Consider the following 16918-nt stretch of genomic DNA (forward strand, 5'->3'; position numbering starts at 1 on the left):
CTTTACTCACAAGGCCGCTCCCTCAGAGCCGTCTTGCTTATATTGACTGATAAATTGCCTAATTTACCAATTTATCAATTTACAAACCATATTCCTCAGTTTTAAACTATTTTCCCCCTCTGACTCACTTCTAACTCTCCTCCCACTCGGGCTACAGCCAATCAGTGCTTTTTCCCGCTTCTCTTTGCTGCTGTTTCTTCAAAATCCACGGAAGCTCTGAGTTAAGTCTGCCTGTGTTTTTGCTGCTCTTTTTAAACTGTTTTACCCCTCTGTCTCACTTATAACTCCTCCCACTCAGGCTACAGCCAATCAGTGCTTTTACCTGCTTCTCTTTGCTGCTATTTCTTCCATGGAATCCATGGAAGCTCTGAGTTCTACAAGAATTGAACCTCTATAAGAATTGAAATATTATTTTGACACCAACACTGAAGTGAAGTATAGTGTAGAGGACACAACTAAGGTCAGATATCAATATTCAGACAATAATAGTAAAACACAATGGAAAAGTTACTCTATTTAGCTACAGAACATCTAATTTTTTATCAAAGCTGATGCTCTCAATATTATATATCCATATAACAACTAAAATGAGCAAAAAACAACTAATTTCCAACGGGTTCTGTGCTTGCCTTGATAATAGTAGTTTGTAGTGTATTATCACTGTTTTTTCCAACCCAGGTTTTTGCAAAAAGCAAAGAAGATCAATAATATTGCATTATAATCATGTTGTGAATTATCCAGGCTGTATATGCACTGCAGCACTGTGGATGCACAGGCAGAACAATGCACAATGGATAATGTGAATCATCCACAGCACAGAAATGGGCCCTTTGACCCAACTCCCCTATACCTACTCTCTAGACAAATCCCATTTGCTGCATTGGATCCAGATCCCTCTACTACCTTCTCACCCAAGTATTTGTCCAATTGCCCTTTCAATGCTGCCTCTACCACTTCCACTGGCAACTTGGTCCATATAACCACTATCCTGCATGTGAAAATCTTGCCCCCAATCTCTTTTAACTCCCTGCTCTTTCACCTTAAACCTGTGCCTTATACACTCCCTCATCCTAGAAAAAAAAAACTGGCTATCTACCTAATCTATTCCCCTCATAGTTTTATAAACTTCTATAAGATCATGTGATGGATCAGAATTAGGCCATTTGGTCCATCAAGTCTACTCCGCTATTCAATCATGGCTGATCTCTCTCTCCCTCCTAACCCCATTCTATTGCCTTCTCCCCATAACCTCTGCCACCCGTACAAATCAATCTATCTCTACTTTAAATATATCGACTGACTTTGCCTCCACTGCCTTCTGTGGCAAGGAATTCCACAAGATCAACCATAAGATCATCCCTTGGCCTCACATTCAGTGGTAATAAACCCAGCCTATTAAATCTCTCCCTCAAAGCAAAGTCTTCCATTCCAGGCAGCATCCAGATGCACACCTTCTGTACTTTTTTATAATAGTATCACATTCTTCCTGTCATATGGCAACTAGTCATGGTAATGGGGAAAAGTTACTTGTGGGACAGCAGAGACTGGGCAGTCAAGATAAAGCAGCACCTTCGAAATTAAAAGTTAATTTGAATCCTACACAATGTTACATTTAGCATTACTTTGCTCTTAATATCTAACAAATGAACTGTTAACTAGAGAGTGATAATTGTATTCAGGACAACTGAAACAAATGCTTAACATCATTTTAAGATTAAAATTGATTGTTCAGTGCAAGGTTCGTGGTGGGGTAGCAGTGGTAGTCATGCCTAACACTCATAAAGCACATTCAGGGTGTACACAGTTGTGTTTAATATAATATAAATATAATTTAATATCGGGTGGCACCAATGCAGTGGCTGTCTCGCCAGCAGCTCGTAATGGCTGTATGGTAACTCAAATCTCACTGTACAAATTGGTGCATGTGACAATAAATGTGAACTTGAATGTGAAAACTGTTTAAAGTACATTCCAAAATTAATCATTTCAGAATATTCAGTACAAACTATTAACAGCCAATGAGTTCAAATATATTCACGTTCATGGCTTCAATCTTGTATAATAATGAATATTTATTAAACTATCAATATTAGTTCAAAGACATTTGGGGTGAGAGCCTAGTGTTGTCATCTCATACTAAAATATCAATTAGATTCCACAAACATTTAGTGCACGTCTCATATTGAAACTTGATAGTTTAGTTTATTGTCACGTGTACTAAGGTACAGTGAAAAGCTTTTGTTGTGTGTTATCCAGTCAGCAGAAAGACAGAACATGATTACAATAGAGCCATTTACAGAGTATGGATATATGATAAGGGAAAAACATTTAGTGCAAGGTAAAATTGGCCAAGTCCAATCAAGGATAGTCCGAGGGTCACCGATGAGGTAGATCGTAGTTCAGCACTGCTCTCTGGTTGTGGTAGGATGATTCATTTACCTGATAACAGCCAGGAAGAATCTGTCCCTGAATCTGGAGGTGTGCATTTTGACACTTCTATACCTTTCGCCTGACGGGAGACGCGAGAAGAGGGAGTGGCCAGGGTGTGACAGGATTGATGTGAAGAGGATGTTTCTGTTTGTGGCAGTACCTGGAACTTGGGATTACTGTTTAAAACTAAGAGGTCACCCTTTAACTTAGAGATGTTGTGGGTCTTTGCCATTCTCATCTCAGAGCATATTGGCAAGTGAATCTTTGAGCATGTTTTAAAACAGAGTTAGATATCCAGGCCTAGGCAGGAATGCAAAGTTAAGGTTTTACTCAGAGTTATGTGAAGTTATTGAATGGCCATACTGGCTGGAGGGGCTGAGTGACCTACTCCTGCTCCTAACTCATTGGTTCCAACATTCATTTGTACCCAGCAATCCCATCAAATCGATTTCATAAGTTCTTGGTAATGTTTGTGTTCAACAATACATGTTGAATTTGGTGTGTCACATACCTTCGTGAGTTTGTGTGTTGCTGCACTTGGCAAACCTCATCATGTCCTTCCATCACATTGACTAGAGCTTGTGGGCCTGCTCTTTCTTCAGCTAGTTATTAGCTTGTATGTGTGCTCTTGCATCACAGGTGCCAGTGATATCTTCATTGTCCACAACGCATCTTTCGGTGTAACATACTTTTTCCATAGGACAACTTTACATTGTTGTACTGCAAATATTTTTGGTCATACAGATTGTGGTTGCTTGTTGTAGTGTCATTCTTTGTGTCAATAGCACATTTCAGTGTGTTTGGCGGTGATTTGCTCTGCTACCTAATATAAATTTTGTTTCAAAGAAGTTTAGTTTAGAGAAACAGGCCCTTCAGCCCACCGGGTCCGCACCGACCAGAGATTCCGGCACATTAACACTATCCTAACAACACTCGGGACAATTCACACATACACCAAGCCAATTAACCTACAAACCTGTACGTGTTTGGAGTGTGGGAGATAACCGAAGATCTTGGGGAAAACCCACGAGGTCACGGGGAGAGAATACAAACCCCGTACTGGCAGCACCTGTAGTCGGGATTGAACCCGGGTCTCTGGTGCAACAACTCTACCGCTGTGCCACCGTGACGCCCTTCAGAGTTTTTAACAAGTTTTCCTTTGTTGAATATGCATAATATAGAAACATAGATAAATAGGTGCAGGAGTAGGCCATGGCTGATCATCTGAAATCAGTACCCCGGTCCTGCTTTTTCCCCGTATCCCTTGATTCCTTTAACCCCAAGAACTAAATCTAACTCTCTTTTGAAAACATCCAGTGAATTGGCCTCCACTGCCTTCTGTGGCAGAGAATTCCACAGATTCTAAACTCTCTGGGTGAAGAAGTTTTTCCTCATCTCAGTCCTAAATGGCCTACCCCTTATTCTTAAACTGTGACCCCTGTTTCTGGACTCCCCCAACATCGGGAACATTTTTCCTGCATCTAGCCTGTCCAATCCTTTAAGAATGTTGTATGTTTCTATGAGATCTCCTCTCATCCTTCTAAATTCCAATGCATACAAGCCCAGTCGACCCATTCTTTCATCATATGTCAGTCCCGCCATCCCGGGAATTAACCTGGTGAACCTACACTGCACTCCCTCAATAGCAATAATGTCTTTCCTCAAATTAGAAGACCAAAATTGCACACAATACTACAGGTGCGGTCTCACCAGAGCCCTGCACAACTGTAGTCGGACCTTGCACTCCGAAATTCTAATCCTCGCGCAATGAAGGCTAATATGACATTAACTTTCTTCATTGCCTGCGTTACCTGCTTTACTTTCAGTGACTGATGTACAAGCACGCCCAGGTCTTGTTGCACCTCCCATTTTACTAATCTGACACTATTCAGATAACAATCTGCCTTCCTGTTCTTGCCACCAAAGTGGATAACCTCATATTTATCCACATTATACTGCATCTGCCTAGTCACCCTGCAGCCTCAGAGCACCCTCATCGCAGCTCACACTGCCACCTAGCTTTGTGTCATCCTCAAACTTGGAGATGTCACATTTAATTCCCTTGTCTAAATCGGTAATATATATTGTAAATAACTGGGGTCCCAACACCGAGACTTGCGGCACCCCACTAGTCACTGCCTGCCATTCTGAAAAGGACCCGTTAATTCCTATTCCTTGCTTGCTGTCTGCCAACCAGTTCTCTATCCATGTCAATACCCACCCCCAATCCCATGTGCTCTAAATTTGCACACTGATCTCTTGTGTGAGACCTTGTCAAAGGCTTTTTGAAAGTCCAGATACACCACATTAACTGGCTCTCCTTTCATCCATTCTAATTATCTATGCTGACTTTAACCGATTCTGTCACTGGTTTCCAAATGTGCTGCTATAACATCTTTAACAATCGCCTCGAGCATCTTCCCCACTATCGATGTAACTGGTCTTTAATCCCCGTTTTCTCTCTCCCTCCTTTCTTAAAAAGTAGAGTTACATTGGCTACCCTCCAGTCCACAGGAACTGATCCAGAGTCGAGAGAACGTTGGACAATGATTACCAATGCATCCACGATTTCTAGGGCCACCTCCTTGAGTACTCTGTAGATGCAGACCATCAGGCCTTGGGGATTTATCTGCTTTCAGTCTCAACAGCTTACCTAACACCATTTCCTGACTAATGTGGATTCCCTTCAGTTCCTCCCTCCCACTAAGACTGACCCATCAGTTTATTCGACACCTTGGAGGTTGCAAAAACAATTAGAACAATTTATTTAAAATAACAATGTTACATTTCTGTAAGACTTGTGGTGTAACAAAATATCTCAAGATTCTTCAGAGGTATCCAAAGGTTTTGATACAAAAACATCAAAGGATGCATTAAAGTAAATGTCCAGAGCTTGATTGAATTGTTATGCTTTCTTGATGGAGGTAGAGAAAGAATTCCAGAGCTAACAGCCTTGGCAGATGGACGTACAGTCATAATGGACCAATTATTATTTTTGTGGAGGATTCAGAGACCAAATGTGGACCTCCACAGGAGCTCAGACGAATTAATCCCTGGAGGAAATTACAGAAGGGTGAATCCTGTGAAATTTTAAAGTTGAGGTATACTGCAAAGATATATGATTAACATTTTTTTCAAGGACACATACAGCATAGGTTTATTCATTTAATGAGGTCTGGACATTACCAACAACACCACATTTGGATGGCACAAAGTTTGCAGAGAGTAGAAAATGAGGTTATTGGATGTGCATTGGAATTGCCACGTCTCCAAGTATTAAAGGCAAAGATGAGGATTGAAAATGCTGGAGTAACTCAGCGGGACAGGCAGCATCTCTGGTGAGAATGAATAGGTGATGTTTCGAGTCGAGACACTTCTTCAGACATAGCATCTGCAGTGCCATCGTACACAGGATTGAAACAGCAGTTGGCAATGCTGAAGTCAGGCAGTGATATGGGGTTGCAAAGAGCCAGTTTCAGTTACGGTGGGACAGGTTAAAAGATGGAGAGACCAGAAGAACATGATTACATTATTTCCAGTCCATTTTTATTAGGAAACCTATCATTCCAAAGATTAAAGATGGATGTCTATTTTTTGGATGTGCCAGAATATGTCTTATTCTGGAGGAAATTGCCTGGATCCTGTACATCAAATATTGCTTTACTCGCAGAAATAAATTGCAACTATAACTGAATAATCAAAGCTTTTCTACATAATGTTTGTATCTTCGGAGTGCTGGATTCATTACATTCTGTTTTTTCTTTATCAAACAATCATTCTATTAAATTATAACAATAAAAATGGGTTTTTATTTTGAAGGGAACAATAGCTTCTTCCAATTCAAAGGATGACTTTCAACTGCATATGTCAATATTTTCTGAATGTTAACAATGATAATGCATATATTAATATATGAAACAAAAGGGTGATTGACAGACATTTTTCGACTAGACATTGCAATCCAGTTGTTCCCCATCAGTGTGTGTTTTTATATAACGGCACAATGTACAGGCACCTCTAAAACGATTTTAAAAATATATAGTTTCAAATTTTTAGAATTTTTAATATTACAAAATGATTACTGATTAAATAAAAAGTGTTAACTAAATTAAGTGAAAAGCGCCTTAACTAATATAAGCAATTTATACAACAATCTGCGATTAATACCAATAGCAATGATCAATATGTGTATTGGCATCATTTTGTCTCCATAAAAGTACTGTTGGCACTGATGAGAAATTAGTTAGCCAGAACTTGACAAAATTAATTAGCAATTTGTTTCATTGTAACTGTGGAGAAAATGAATTTTCTAGTAGTTCAGACTGGCGGCCCAGTGGCTCTCGGGCAGAATTTCTGCTTGCAGCGCCGGAGACCCGGGTTCGATCCAGCCTACAGGTGCTGTCTTTACGGAGTTTGTACGCTCTCCCCATGACCACGTGGGTTTTCTCTGAGATCTTCGGTGTCCTCCCACACTCCAAAGACATACAGGTTTGTAGGTTAATTGGCTTGGTATAAGTGTAAATTGTCCCCAGTGTGTGTGTAGGATAGTGTTAGTGTGCGGGGATCACTCGGCGGTGTGGACTCGGTGGGCCAAACGGCCTGTTTCCGTGCTGTATCTCAAAATTAAACTAAATTGGCATAGAGAGAAAAAAAATCAATGTTAGTTCAATGACTAAGATGCTTCATTTTGTAAGACCCCACAGGAAGCTGTATCGATCATTTTCCTGAAATGGGACAAGATGGATTTTAAGTCTATTAATACAAATTATTTTTGTACTCTCTAAGGCGACACTATCCTAAATTAACAGCGTTAAGCTATTTAAATTGCTTTTTATATATGAAAGGTTTTAGTTTAATGCCCAATTATCAAATAGATCTAGCCAAGCAAGTGTAAATAATGCAGCACATGTGGAGGGAAATGGACAAGAAACGTTATGGACTGAGACCCTTCGTCTGGACTGAAAGTGAAGAGCGAGATTTACTATAGTGATACAACATGGAAACATTCCCTTCGATCCACCGGGTCTGCGCTGACCAGTGATCCCCCGCACATTAACACTGCCTTACACACACTAGGGATAGTTTTTTTTACATTTACACCAAGCCAATTAAGCTGCAAACCTGTATGTCTTGAAACTGAAGTTATCGGAGAAAACCCACGCAGGTCATGGGGAGAACGTACAAACTCCGTACAGACAGCACCCATAGTCAGGATCGAACCTGGGTCTCTGGCACGGTAAGGCAGCAACTCTACCGCTGTGCTACTGTGCAGCCCACCCACCATGCTGCCCACATATCCAACATAAACAGGTGACGGGAGAGGTGAGAAAAAAAAGCTAGCAAGAGATAGATGGAGGGGCTGGTTGGTGCTAAGTAGAGACCACAAAGGTATGCCCATTATGGAATCTGATAGGAATGGAAGAGAGGACTCTCATTAGGCAACGATGGTGGGCAATGGGAACAATGGGAGAGGGGGATAGGGGGAATGTGTGGGTGTTTGAGTGATGCATGCTGTAGGTGGAGAGAGGGGGAAAAAAACTAGGTGCTGGGGGCTGGGCATTGAAAATATGGGGTTTTATAAACTAAAAATGGTATCAAATGTCACCCCATTTATTTGGTGGTGGAATAGATATTCTCTGAAAAAGACATTGAAAGAAAGTAAATAAGGGACATGCCACATGCACTCGGAAGTCTTGCATCTTCCCTTCATGACCCCTTGTACCTGTGTGTGAATGCTCATGGACTGGAACACCAACCTGAATGGCACTTCTGCAGGCAATTTGGAGGCAACTCAAGCAGAACAAACCTTGCAAGAAACAGATAACACTTGCTGTGATGATTTTGTTAAAGGAGAACCTTTTTGAGTACATTTGTGTACTCTGGGATTGGGAACCTGTCGCAGATATTTTTACGGCAGAGATAGATAGATTCTTGATTAGTACGGGTGCCAGAAGTTATGGGAAGAAGGCAGGAGAATGGGGTTAGGAAGGAGAGATAGATCAGCCATGATTGAATGGCGGAGTAGACTTGATGGGCCGAATGGCTTAATTCTACTCCTATCATTTATGACCTTTGGACCTCATAGGTATTACTCAAATATCTCACATGGAAAGACTTCTTTTGGACCCTCATTATATCCAACTATCCAGCACCCTCTTGTGACACTGGCCACCTCCTGACAGCCAGCCATGAATCCTGCCACCAGGGCTTGACTTGAAGATGGTAGCAAGTGATACTCCAAACCACTACATACCACAATCTGTGAACTATTTTCCTTCATACACACCATATTAACTTACCGTCTGAATGATGTAGAATTCTGAGGGGCATCAAAAAAATGATCAGAGGTTTGGTTATGTATCCGATTTCTAAATCTAGGGAAAGGGAATTGCGTCTTGATTTGCTCAAAATCTAATGATGTGTGTGCATTATAATTACTTTTTAGCTGTTGACTATCTTCCACTTTGATGTCTTTTATTTATACAGAGCTCAGTTACATTGGTTGGATAATGTCCATTGAGGGAATAATGTGTAGGTTTGCTTGTTGCCATTAACAATGTTGCTGGTGACATATTGACACATTGATATCTCTCCAGACTTTGATCATTTGAAGTTGCTTATTTGTTGATACGGGGTACTGATTGTGAATGATGATTCATGATCACATTGAATGGCGGTGCTGGCTCGAAGGGCCTACTCCTGCACCTAATTTTTTTTATGTATCTATAAATATTTCAAGTAAAATCCATGATTGCAAGTTCTCAAAATAATTCTGTATTGTTTTCATGAAAACATAAATCTTAATGTTACAGGTATAAAAGAAATGCTGGGAAATATACTGTTTTACCAACAATACCAACCCCCATTTTGCTGGAAACTAATTTTTGGAAAACAAATTATAATATTCTTGCAATAGTTTAGTTTTCAGACACAGTGCGGAAAATGGCCTGTTGGCCCATCGGCTCTGTGCCGACCAAAAATCGTGCGCATTAAAACTACCCTGCACTCACTAGGCACAAGTCACAATTGTTACCAAGACAATTAGTCTACAAACCTGTACGGCTTTGGAGTGTGGGAAGAAACCAGAGCTCCCGGATAAAACCCACACAGTTCATGGGGAGAACGTACAAATCCTATCCATAGTCAAGATCGAACCCGGTTCTCTGGCGCTATAAGGCAGCAACTGTATTGCTACTCTACCTCTGTGCCACCGTGCTGCACAATTTCTGTTGAACTTTTAGCATACAAAAACAACATACAAGTTATAGTTCAGAGTTTGTTTGATGGCGAGTTTAATAACCTGATGGCCGTAGGGAAGAATCTGTTCCTGAACCTGGATGTTCCAGATTTCAAGCTCGTGTACCTTTTTCCCGATGGCAACGGAGAGATGAGTGTGTTGCCAGGATGGTGTGGGTCTTTGATGATGTTGCCAGCCTTTTTGAGGCAGCGACTGCAATAGATCTCTCAAATGGTGGGGAGGTCAGAGCGGATGATGGACTGGGCAGTGGTCACAACTTTCTGCATTATTTTCCGCTCCTGGACGTTCAAGTTGGTGAACCAAGCCACGATGCAACCACTGTGTATGCTCTCTACTGTGCACCTGTAGAAGTTTGAGAGAGTCCTCCTTGACATACCGACTCTCCGTAATCTTCTCAGGAAGTAGAGGTGCTTGTGTGCTTTTTTTATAATTGCATCTGTGTGCTGGGACCAGGAAAGATCATCTGAAATATGCATGACCAGGAATTTGAAGTTCTTGACCCTTTCCACCATCGACCCGTTGATATAAACGGGACTGTTGGTCCCCATCCTACCCCTTCCAAAGTCCACAATCAGTTCCTTGGTTTTGCTGGTGTAGAGAGCCAGGTTGTTGTGTTGGCACTATTTTGTCAATCGGTCAATCTCACTTCTATACACTGACTCGTTACCATCAGTGATTTGTCCCACAACAGTGGTGTCATCAGCGAACTTGATAATGGAGTTCGCACTATGACCGGCTACGCAGTCATGAGTATAGAGTGAGTACAGCAGGGGACTGAGCGCACAGCCTTGAGATGCTTCCGTGGTGATTGTTATCGAGGATGACACATTTTCACCAATACGGACAGACTGTGGTCTGTGGATGAGGAAGTTGAGGAACCAATTGCAGAGGGATGTGCAGAGACCCAGTTCTGAGAGTTTGATAACCAGCTTGGAGGGGATGATGATATTAAACACCGAGCTGTAGTAAATGAATAACAGCCTGACATATGAGTTTTAGTTGCCCAAGTGGTCCCGAGCAGAGTGGAGAGCCAGTGTGATCGCATCGACCGTTGATCTGTTTGTGGCTGTAAGCAAACTGTAGTGTGTCGAGGTAAGAGTTGATATGCGCCATAATCAACCTTCGTCACCACAGACGTTAATGCCACTGGTCGATAGTCATTGAGGCACGTCACCTTGCTCTTCTTGGGCACCGGTATTAATGATGCCATTTTAAAGCAGGTGGGGACCTCAGAGCTCAGTGAGAGGTTGAAAATGTCCGTAAAAACTCCAGCCAGTTGGTCTGCACAGGTTTTTAGAACACGACTGGGTATACCATCAGGTCCAGGCGCTTTTCAAGGGTTCACCCCACTGAAGGATCTTATGACGTCAGCCTCTGTGACTGTGATTGAAATACCATCATGGAGAATGGGGGCTCGGGAAGGCACATCAGTGTTCTCCCTATCAAAGCGTGCATAGGACACAATGAGCTTGTCAGGGAGTGATGCTTTGCTAACATTTGAGATGCCTCCTGATTTCGCCTTGTAGGAGGTGATGGCATTCAAGCCCACCACAGTTGCCGAACATCCGTCTCACACTCCAGCTTGGAGAAGAAGTCCCTTTTGGCCTTTTTGATGGCCTTACCAAGGTTGTATCTGGACTTCTTGTAGACCTCTGTATCTCCAGATTAAAACAGAGACAGAAACATTGCTGGAGTTCTTGTAACACGGAAGAATAGGAATAATATGATTTCAGTAAGGAGACTGAGGTAGCAATGCGGAAAGATATGAGAATGTTGCCAGAGCTAGGATAGAGATATGAGGAGAACATGACAAAGCCTTTGGTTGTCAACTTTAGGATTAAGATGACTAGGGTAGATTTAGTTTAATGAATAATACAAGAGAGGTTTAAATGTGGTGAACAGGCACACCAATTTTGCATAACAAAGTGGACATTAACAGACATAATTTGATGTTAATTAACATGAGGCAAAAGAGTGGTGGGTATCTTGAGTCTAAAATGGGGTGGAGGCAACAGCCATGATTACATTTAAAGGACATGTGGATTAACATGATAAATGCTGTAACCTATGATCATAAACTGGGAAGTAAGATGACTAGAAAATAGTACTTTCTGTATGAAATTTGACTTATGAACAAACATTTCTGCTCCGTAGATTTGAATGGTGTTTGCGATTCTATGAAAAAGGAAATAGGGGAGTTAATGAGAGAAAGTTTTAAATGACAATCTTGAGGAGAATTGCAGGATGTCTCAGTTTCAGGGAGAAAACTGCACAATCTAGTCAATAGATAACTGAAGGGACAATTTGAAATGATCAAGTGTGATGAGTGGGAGAGTGCAAGGCACCAGGATGAGGTAGAATGTAGAAATATGAGAAGATACTTATTATGGAGGAAATCATACATGCGCACACAGTGAATTTTAATATCTCAGTCAGAGATGTGTATTTGAGTCATTGTTTTGTTGTGAGCCAATAATTTCAAAAGCATGATATTGAATGAGGATAATGAGACAGGTCTCAGAGTTCGGAACAAGTTCAATTTTATGGTGGAAATGGGACGCAAGTCAAGAGCATTTTGGAATACCCATATCTGGATTTAAAATGAACTTGCAATCCAGTCAGCAGATTAGGTAAGGCAGGAGTGTAACTTTTTCACAAAGGGTGATGGGTGTGTGGAACATGCTGCCAGAGGAGGTAGTTGAGGCTGGGACTATCCCAACTTTTTAGAAACAGTTAGACAGGCACATGGATAGGACAGTTTTGGAGGGATATGGACCAACCGCGGGCAGGTGGAACTAGTGTAGCTGGGACATGTTGGCACCGCGGTGTGGGCAGGTTGGGCAAAAGGGCCTGTTTCCACACTGTATCACTCGATGACTATAACTATGATGATGTTACAAATATGACAGTATAGTTAGGCATTTTCTTCATATGTAAACGATTTTACATACTTTTCATAAAGCGGGAGACCAAATCCAGTGATAAAATCTGCATTATATAATTAAAAAAACAGAGTGTAAATGAACATTGCTTGAGCAAATTAATTTTCTTCTTTGCAGTTTTACCATGGAGCCCAACTATGACTTCCTTTACCTTTATGATGGTTCAGACAGTAACAGTCCTTTGATCGGAAGCTTTCTAGATAATAAGCTGCCTGAACGGATCGAAAGCAGTTCAAACAACATGCACTTAGCTTTTCGGAGTGATGGTTCTGTCAGCTTCTCTGGATTTCATATTGAATATAAAGGTTAGTGGGATAACTTTTCGCTTCTTTTAAGTTGTTTACTAATTTGTGATATTATGTTGAGATACGTGTAGAATCTAACTTGTATTGCAGCATTGTTATGAAAATCCATTTCACTGCAGGTCAATCACTATTATTGGAAACATTTCAATTTGAGCCATTAATATCTTTTCTTTGGGGGAAAAAAAAGCTGATTTGAAAATGTTGGCCTCCTCATTTGTACCAACAATAATTTAGTGAATCAATTGCCAAACATAATGTACATCTCAGTTGGTTTAGGTATGTTTTAACCAGTAGCAAAAGCAATACATTTTGGCCAGCAGCAAAATAAGAAAGTGTTTTAGGAGGAACTGCAGATGCTGGAAAATCGAAGGTACACAAAAAAGCTGGAGAAACTCAGCGGGTGCAGCAGCATCTATGGAGCGAAGGAAAAAGGCAACGTTTCGGGCAAAAACCCTTCTTCAGACGGATAGCAAAATAAGAAAGTCCATTTTAATGCATTCTATATGAAACATGAATGTAGTGGAAGAATTTAAAGGGAAGAAATGGTGCAAGACCAAATTGATGAAACCAAAATGGATATGGATTCATTGAGGAAAAAAAAAAATATTGGCTGGGATCTGAAAAGCTGAAGAAGTTTGCATTTTCATAAAATAATATCAGCTGTTCATGAACGTAAGCTAGTGTATACATGTATTATGTGACCATACACAATGAACATATTTTAGTTCTGGTCAGCTTGAGCATGGTTGAGGCTTAATAGAAGTGCTGTGTTTATCATTTGCATTCTTGGCTAACAATGCAGAGAGGTTTCAACAAAACATCAGTCATTTTCAACCACATCCAAATGAAATATTAAACCAAAGTCCATTCAGTTCTGTAGTGTGATGGTAAAGACTCAGCGGCGTTATCTTAAAGCACAGCATGTTATTCACGGTATCCAAGCACATATTTATTCCAACACATGTCAATTATTTCATTGTAATTTGTGCAAAAATGAGCTGCTTTGTTTTCTGCATAGCAATTTAAATGCACTTCAAACCAATCTCATTATAATGCACTTTAGGATGCTGTGAAGTCTTGAAAGATAATGCTAATAATTTTTTGGTCAGTAACCTGATAGGCATGATTGCAAACCCTGTGGGTTTCATTCTACTAAATGATTCCACTAGTACGAGAGTCTAAGACTAGAGGGCATAGCCTTAGAATTAAAGGGCTTTCCTTTAGGAAAGAGATGAGGAGGAATTTCATTAGTCAGAGCGTGGTGAATCTGTGGAATTCTTTGCCACAGAAGACTGAAAAGGCCAAGTCAGTGGATATATTTAAGGCAGAGTTAGATAGATTCTTGATTAGTACGGGTTGTCAGGGGTTATGGGGAGAAGGCAAGAGAATGGGGTTAGGAGGGAGAGATAGATCAGCCATGATTGAATGGTGGAATAGACTTGATGGGCCAAATGGCCTAATTCTGCTCCTATCACCTATGACCTTATAAATGACTATTCTGCACACATCAAGAATACCAGATGTGATTGTTCCTGACTTTAAACCTGTTCTGGTGTTGCAGTTGGTCCCAATGACATTAAGCAAGCTAAATGTGTGGAAAGACAACGACAGCCAGCACCTGATCACTGACCAGAGTAGACAGAAACCTATAGGATGGAACTGCAGATGCTGGATTAAACCAGAAATAGAAACAGAAAGTTGTAGTAACTCAGCGGGTCAGGCAGCAAATTGTGTACAGTTTTGGTCTCCTAATTTGAGGAAGGACATCCTTGTGATTGAGGCAGTGCAGCCTAGGTTCACGAGATTAATCCCTGGGATGGCGGGACTGTCATATGAGGAAAGATTGAAAAGACTAGGCTTGTATTCACTGGAGTTTAGAAGGATGAGGGGATATCTTATAGAAACATGTAAAATTATAAAAAGGACTGGACAAGCTAGATGCAGGAAAAAATTTCCCAAGCGAGTCCAGAAGCAGCGGCCACACTTTTAAAGGGGAGGCCATTTAAGTCTGAGGTGAGAAAAAAACTTTTTCACCCAGATAGTCGTGAATTTGTGGAATTCCCTGTCACAGAGGGCAGTGGAGGCCAAATCACTGGATGGATTTAAGAGAGACTTGGATAGAGATATAGGGGCTAGTGGATTCAAGGGATATGGGGAGAAGGCAGGCGCGGATTATTGATTGGGGCCGATCAGCCATGATCACAATAAATAGCTGGCTCGAAGGGCCAAATAGCCTCCTCCTGCATCTATTTTCTATGTTTCTATCTCTCGAGAGGAACAGGTGACGTTTCGAGGTTGAGACTTCTTCGGAGTGAGAGTCAGGAGAAAGGGAAACGAGAGATAAAGACAGTGATGTAGAGCGATATAGAACAAGTGAATGAAAGATGTACAAAAAAGTAACGATGATGAAGGAAATGGCTGTGGGCTAGGTGTAAACGAGTTATACAGACAATGAAACTCACCAGGAAGATAGTGAAGCTTGTACAACAACAAGGGTGGGGGAGGGACAGAGAGAGGGGGGATGCAAGGGTTACTTGATGTTGGATAAATCAATATCATACTACTGGGGTGTAAGCAGCCCAAGCGAAATATGAGGTGCTGTTCCTCCAATATGCGTTTGACCTCACTCTGACAATGGAGGAGGCCCAGGCCAGAAAGGTCACTGTGGAAATGGGAAGGAGAATTAAAGTGTTTGGCAACCGGGAGTTCACGTAGGCCCATGCAGACTGATCAAAGGTGTTCAGCTAAACGATCGGCTAATCTACGTTTGGTCTCGCCAATGTATAAGAGTCACCTGGATCAACATATACAGTCGATGAGGTTAGAGGAGGAGCAAGTGAACCTCTGTCCAACCAGAAAGGACTGTCAGGGTCATAAGGTCATTAGGAGTAGGAGTAGAATTAGGCCATTTGCCCATCAAACCTACTCCGCCATTCAATCATGGCTGGGATATGGTGAGAGGGCAGGAACGGGGTACCGATTGTGGATGATCTGTCATGATCATATTGAATGGCGGAGCTGGCTGGAGGGGCCAAATGGCCTACCCCTGCAACTATTTTCTATGTTTATATCTATCTCTCCCTCCTAACCCCATTCTCCTGCCTTCTCCCCATAACCTCTGACACCTGTACTAATCAAGAATGTATTTGTCTCTGCCTTAAAAATATCTAAGTATTGGGACAGGTTTTGCATCTCCTGCAGTTGCAGGAAAATGGGAAGGGGGTGCTTTGGGTGGAAGGGATGAGTTAACCAGGGAGTTGTGGAGGGAATGGTCTCTGCAGAAAGCTGAAAGGGTGGTGATGTAACAATGTCGGAGGATTAAGTGTTGTATACGGCTGTCGGCTGATGGGGTGAAAGGTGAGGACAAGGGGAACCCTGTCTCTGTTATGACTGCAGAGGGGGAGCAAGAGCAGAGCTGCGGGATACCGAGGAAACACGTGTGAGGACCTCATCTGTGATGGAAAAAGGGAACCCCTTTACCCTATAGAATTAGGATAGTTTGGATGTCTCTGTATGGAACACCTCATCTTGGGCGCAGATGTGGTGTAGACAGAGGCATTTGGAGTAGGGAACTGATTCTTTGCAGGAGGCAAGGTGGGAAGAAGTGTAGTCGAGATAGTTGTGGGAGTCAGTAGGCTTACAATAGACGTCAGCCAGAAACCTGTGCAGGATTCAAGTGAAGTTATAGAATTGAACCTGATTATGTGCTTTGCATTCAAATGGTTTGGCAACAGTTGCTGTCAAGCTCAGATGGATGAGAAACCGAGACCGGCTGGCAGCCGTAGATCCATATTCAATCAAACGTCAATGCGTTCATGAGAGAAAAAAAAGAAATTTGATTCATAGAAGTGCTATTCTCATGCCAACTTCGAAGAAGAAAGGCACCAATTTATCAGTTTTCCGGTTGGATAACTCCATAATCCTTTCTATTATACAAAAATAATTCTTAAAAGCTACCTCTTTGGTATTGGATGATGGCGAAA

At 41.5% G+C, this 16918-nt stretch overlaps 1 protein-coding gene across 1 annotated transcript in view; it reads left to right on the forward strand.

Moving 5' to 3' along the window:
- csmd3 (CUB and Sushi multiple domains 3) overlaps positions 1–16918 on the forward strand; it is a 751933-nt gene that overhangs the window by 443216 nt on the left and 291799 nt on the right. Inside the window, 1 exon segment of the mRNA XM_033020379.1 lies at positions 12748–12935. Within this exon segment, the coding sequence (XP_032876270.1) occupies positions 12748–12935 (188 nt within the window).

This window comes from Amblyraja radiata, chromosome 4 (genome assembly GCF_010909765.2).
Source record: "Amblyraja radiata isolate CabotCenter1 chromosome 4, sAmbRad1.1.pri, whole genome shotgun sequence".
Taxonomy (NCBI): Eukaryota; Metazoa; Chordata; class Chondrichthyes; order Rajiformes; family Rajidae; genus Amblyraja; species Amblyraja radiata.